This window comes from Dicentrarchus labrax, unplaced genomic scaffold (genome assembly GCF_905237075.1).
Source record: "Dicentrarchus labrax unplaced genomic scaffold, dlabrax2021, whole genome shotgun sequence".
In the NCBI taxonomy this organism is placed as follows: domain Eukaryota; kingdom Metazoa; phylum Chordata; class Actinopteri; family Moronidae; genus Dicentrarchus; species Dicentrarchus labrax.
In genome coordinates, this window is record NW_026136709.1 from 1,437,512 (window position 1) to 1,443,511 (window position 6,000).

At 39.4% G+C, this 6,000-nt stretch overlaps 1 protein-coding gene across 1 annotated transcript in view; it reads right to left on the minus strand.

The window, feature by feature from the left end:
- Window positions 1-4,560, minus strand: part of snx7 (sorting nexin 7) — a 49,309-nt gene extending 44,749 nt beyond the window's left edge. The window contains exon 1 of the mRNA XM_051410256.1: window positions 4,384-4,560. Coding sequence (XP_051266216.1) covers window positions 4,384-4,467 — 84 coding nt within the window. The 5' untranslated portion in view covers window positions 4,468-4,560. The remainder of the gene's footprint in view (window positions 1-4,383) is intronic.
- Window positions 4,561-6,000: the final 1,440 nt, after the last annotated feature.

The following is a 6,000-nucleotide window of genomic DNA, read 5'->3' on the forward strand; positions in this document are numbered from 1 at the left end:
CAAAATGTAAAGTCATTTGAAACTTGATATTTGGAGATAAAGATAAACTTTAAAAACACACCTAAAATAAAATATACTATATAAAATACATAACTGATGTTTGTTAGTTTCATCATTACAGCCTGTCCTCTGTCTCCCAGTGCCTGTACAGCGTGAGTGAAAATGTAAAGCGAGATCTCCTTATGGATGGAAATAAAGGAAAAGGTGGAGACAAAGAAGGGATTGTGTTTTCCCAGAGTCCATTTTTAATGCAGAATAATAAAGCATTCATACTGTTGCTATGGTTACCTGCAGCATATCTCACTGTAGCTTGCACATAGCTTCTGAATTGTGGGTGTACTGTTGACTTTTCCAGATGTCGCCATATAAAGAACAGCTGCCAGCCAATCACAGACAGCTTTTCTATAACAGTGGGTAGACTGTGCAGCATTCTATTTCTGTCTATAAAGTAGCAATTGTCTTTCATTTTTAATGATTAGTCATTACTAGAATACCTATCTATTGTTTTCTTGGTGTACATCATTAGATCCAAGTGCCTCTTACTCTGGTCTTTTTCTATGGATTTGAAACACGGTTGCAGCAGTAAACCGATACCATACTGTGGTATGATAACTGAGGATTATCATACCATGTACATTGTATGGATCCACTCATTAATCAACTCCTATTCATTATTTAAATTTAAATGTAGCATACAGGGAGCTATATCTGTATTTCATTCTACAAGCTTGTGTTGTAAATGACAATATAATAACCTTGAATTCTTGATATCTGCACATCATCGGTAACAGCTGATAAAGGCTTTAAAATTAAACATCTGCAATGTCTTCCGATATGACCAACAAGATGACTAAGAAACGCAATATCTGTTCAAATAAACGCAATATGATATTTTTACCATATTGTGGAGCATTACGTAAAAGACGTACAAGTACGTCTGCGGTGTGGAGGTCTTTTAAAGTTTCCAAAACTGATAGCAAAGTAGGGCTGCACGATACGGTAAAAGAAAAGCATGTCAAATTATAATTTAAAAAATAGTTTTTAGTCGTCAATGTGCAGTATTTCAGCCAATATGATAACTGACAAGATAAGTGATCAGGATGTTCCTAACCCGTAGTTTAGGAACTCCGTAGGTTAAAGGCTACAATGTAGTGAGCAAAAGTTTATAAATGAATATGCCATAGCTCTGAGCTTACCAATCTGACATTACTATTGTTAACACAAAAACAACAACAAACAGTTTTGACTCTTCAAATAGAAAAGACTATCAGTCATTTTGCATAACAAGTCCAAATACAGTATCAATAATATCAAACGATAACTTAGTGGTTGTAATTTAATTATCTCTATAATTTATAATAATATAAATTTCCCATTATCTGCCGATAATTTATCCGTCCCAATAATGATCGTTCATCCCCACTCTAAAAAGTAATTTAGTGGACTTATTGTCACCAATTAATTAAATGCACGGTTGCATTGCACAAGATAAAACCTGTAATTTATTTTGTTAGATAAACCTTTTAAGTTGCAAACATTTAATTCTTATTATTTAATGAGTTGCATTGCCATAAATAACATGGAAAAACTAATTGGAATAAGTTAATTTTAAAAAAAGTAGCCTATTAGCCATTAGCCTATTTAACTTAACTCAGTTTATGCTATATAATTATTAGCGGTAATACCTTTAACTGTAGAAGAAAAGCTCATTCTCCTAACTCAATATAGTACATTTGTTGAACATAATGTCATTAGAAGTTGCCATAACTCAAAAAGATTGATGCGAACTGCTGCGTTATTGGTCGAAGGGTCAAGGGTCACTGTAACTGGTACTCACAATAACTGTATCATACTGTGATAATCTCAACCCTTGCAAAGGTCTTCATTATGCTAAGCTGTTAACGTGTTGAACCAAACTCAGAGCCGCATTACTGACATAACTTTTCTTCACTGCCTGATTTTCCTGATAAATGCTGAAATAAAATAAATTCACTGGATACATTTCTCACAGTGATGGCAGTGTGGGGATTTCTGGGTGCCCAGGTCTGATAACAAACAGGCATTTGAAACTTTCTGTCTGTTTCTGTTATACAGACGATAAATTGTACACACTGTTGCCAGATTATTGGGCCCACCTATTGTAGCTAAAACTAACAGTGTTGTAATAAATCCTACATTCATGAAGGTTCTACTGGTTTTTTTTCAACTGCTTTAGAGAGGTGTTGATTCACTCATGGTTCTGGTGGATTTACACTGTGGATAAGCTAAAGGCTAGGACACACCAACCCGACGGCCGACCGTCGGCAGAAAAGCAGTCGGACTGATCAGTCGGTCAAAAAAGTGCCTCCGAACACACCAAACCGACGGCAACTGGAGCGTACGTTCTGCGCGTGCGCGAGGCGTAATACGTCCCCGTACCAGCAGGCAGCACTAATCTGTGTTGTCGCCCCAAAAAAATGAAAACCGGAAATGACGGATCACTCTAGACCTAGTAAACACAGAGCACGCTGTCAGTCATTGTTTTCATCAAAGAGTGTTGATAGTCGTCAAGAAGGATCGTTATTGTCATTACTCGCTGAACGGAAAATACGATGGCTAATAATAACAAGATACTGGCGTTGTCAGCTCTCGGGCTTCTTCTTGTGACTTGTGTCACTTCCGGTTTTCTCGTGCACTCACTGATTCGCTAGTCAAGGGCGAGCACTCCACCAATCAGATTGGTCATTGAGGCCGACGGCCACTGGCCGATTCTACATGTCGAATCGGCCAAAATGACGCCGACGCTGACTCCGACTGACGACGGCACGGGACACACCGAACCGACTCGAGTCACCGACCTCGCCCGACTGCCGATAATCAGGTTGGTGTGTCCGGGCCTTTACACTAACTGAAGACATATTCTCTAACTGCTTCTGGCTTGATGGTATTGATACTGCTGATAAAGTGAACAAAACAGTAACAGTTTTACTTGAGGCAGTGACTCATTACATTTTGTTGTGCATTCAGTCTAACAGCGTATCTCACATGTTCACTAACACCGTAGAAACTGGCAATGCTGTCCTTCTTTCCATCAAATTATGTACAGGGTCCTTCCATAGTCCATTTTTATCTAGATGAGGTAATATTCCAACAGACGTCACTACATTTACATCTCCTGCTGACCAGGACACAAAAACACGGTTGCCATTGACAACAAAAATGCCCATCATATTACAGTGTTAACTGACAATTCAATGAACACAAAGTCTATTGTTTTATAGTTTCAAACAACACTTGTTCACCACCTACCCTCCGTGGCCACTTTATACAGTGCACCTGTACAATCTGTGGCAATTCAGTACAACAGCACTGCAATAAATACTACACTTACAAAGCTTATAATGCTCAATTTCTGTTGACACCGTTTGGAAAAGTGTAAATTCATTCAAATCCACTACTGAATAAGGACTGTGGCCTTATAAGCTGATCATGGATCCTGACTAAGTATGAAGTAGCAGTTCTGTTCCAGATTTCTTTGAGCCCTCTCTCTGTTAACATGTTGGCCTAAATCAAGCCTGGCACAAACACACAAAACCCTGGTCCTCCTTTTTTTTTCTATTGCTAACACATTTGAGAATATCACATTGAAGTCTACAGGGACTGATATAACTTGGAAAGTAGTTGCAGAACTAATAAATAAGAAGTCGCTGTAAGAAAAATAACTTCTTATGCAATATATGTGAGCAAACAGCCTTAATACATGCAACTTTCTTTCATGCAGGAAACGTCACACCAAACTGCATATAGAAATGTTGCAATATAAAGTGGCCATCATGTGCATGATACATGACTCACAAAACAGAACTCTGGGCTTCTATCACATTTTCAGACGTAAGATTTGAATTCGGGTTCAACATAATGCTCATTCAACAGGTGAACCAGGGCTAAGAGTTCAAACTCTGCTGGAAGTGTTGGTTATTGTTTTGGAGCTAACCCGAATTGAAGAAGGTGGCCTATTGAATAGTATTTAAGTACTTTTTTATCTGGTCTTTAGCAGCTGAGCCAATAAACACTGAATTAGTCAAAAACTGAATGGGGTTTGGTCTGTCTAGAGCAAAAAGCAGACAGTACAGTTAGTGTTCTAAGGTCAGCTCATCAGCTGATCCAGGAAATATGGTTTCCTCCCTCCTCTGTGGGGACAGTTTGTGGTCACAATGTCCACCACAGACTGTCACTACACTGTGCACAGACAGGAAGCCCCCTGCACACCGTATATTCCTCTACAAGTGACAATTAAAGCGTGTATGTTGGTGCCAGGGTCAAATCCACGTAGCAAGGAAGGCGCTGGAAGTGTTTGAAAGTCCGAAGCTGTCGCTTCGTTTTCAGCCACTCGGTTTTCTTTACCTTGCTGAAGACCTCCAGGTCTTCGTCTTCGTCCAGGTCCAACATGTGTCCGGAGAAGTCCGCGGGGACCGTCTGTCCGCTCATCTCTCTCGCAAACTTTTTCAATGGACCGAGCTCATGGGACAGACCTGAGGTAAACTTCCAGCACAACTTCCCAGCGGGACGACAACGAGCGCGAGCCGACTGCACTTCCTCTAGTGGGTTTCAAAATAAAAGTCAACTTTCACAAGAAATAATATGCCAGGCTTTTTCAACAAGCAATCTGTGGCAGCATTCCAGAGATTTCACATCAGTGTTTTTACAGAGCTCCAGACATTTATTTTATGAGTGGTGTAAAAGGAGGTGCAAACCTAAATTTCAATATCCAACATGAAGCTTTATAACTAGGTTCCAGAAAAAAGACCAGGCCTCGAACAGGAACCGCTGGGACTCTAACCTCTAGAGCAAAGAAGAGATGGCTCTGCCAATCTAAGTCTCATCTCCCACATGGTTCCCTCCCATCTTCTCGCCATCAGCTCAAACAGTCTACCTCCAAACTCCTCCATCCATCCATCCATCCATCCATCCATCCACCTCACCCTTTCTCCCCATGGCCCTTCATCCCTTGACCCCCAACCGTTACCTTAGTTCCCTCATCCACCATCCCTAGACCCCCTCTGCATCCCTGCATCCAGCCTACAGATTATTATCTTGGTTCACCTTTATCCATTGTATAAAATAAACCATTCCAATTCCATATTTGTTGTTGTTTTTACTGTGGTCTTTGTTAATGAACTGTGTTGGTAAATGACAATTTAATTACCTTGTATTATTGTGCTTAACATTATTAATAATAATACCTATTGTCTGCCACATAGAGTCTTTGTAGCATCAGTGTTTACAACATCACACAAGAAAAAGAAAACATGGGAAAAAGTGGATGTGGTGAGAAATATAGACAGTATTGTGTCAGGTTAAATACACTGTACTGTTCTACAAAACTGAATGAAATGTGGTGTAATCTTACAGCATGTGATAATTCTTTAATTCCATCTATTAAAACTCCTTTATATCTGTATACTCCCATACCACGAGTCTGGTTATCTGGCAATAACAAGCACTGATCTGGTGCCAGTTCTCTCTTTTCACCAAGTGTAGTGGACTCCTTTTTATGGTAAGGTAACATGAGGCCAGGGGTCACTGTGGTTGCCCACCATGACTGGATGAATGTAACTGATGGAGGAGATGTTACATTTTCTGATGGCACTGACCACGTCACATTCGGCTGATACCTGATGTGTAATAAGGAAAGTATCTAATACGTTTTTGCATTTGGATGGAGTCAGATGACAGTAATCATTGACATGCTAAAAAGTTCTATCTTTATTTTACTGCTGTAGCGTACTTCTAGATTTCTTTTAAATATGGAACTTTTGACTTTGATGTGACTTGCAGAACTTTTAAAATAAATCAATAATCCAATTCAAATGTTCAAAATTATTAAACTAGATTATCAAAATATTGCTTATTCATGTCCCGTTTTTGTTCTCTGTTTTATCACAACTCTCATGGATGTGGTGCGGACTGTTTCGGATGCTTTTGTTTTTGACACAAATCAAAGTACTTCCGGTATAGAGC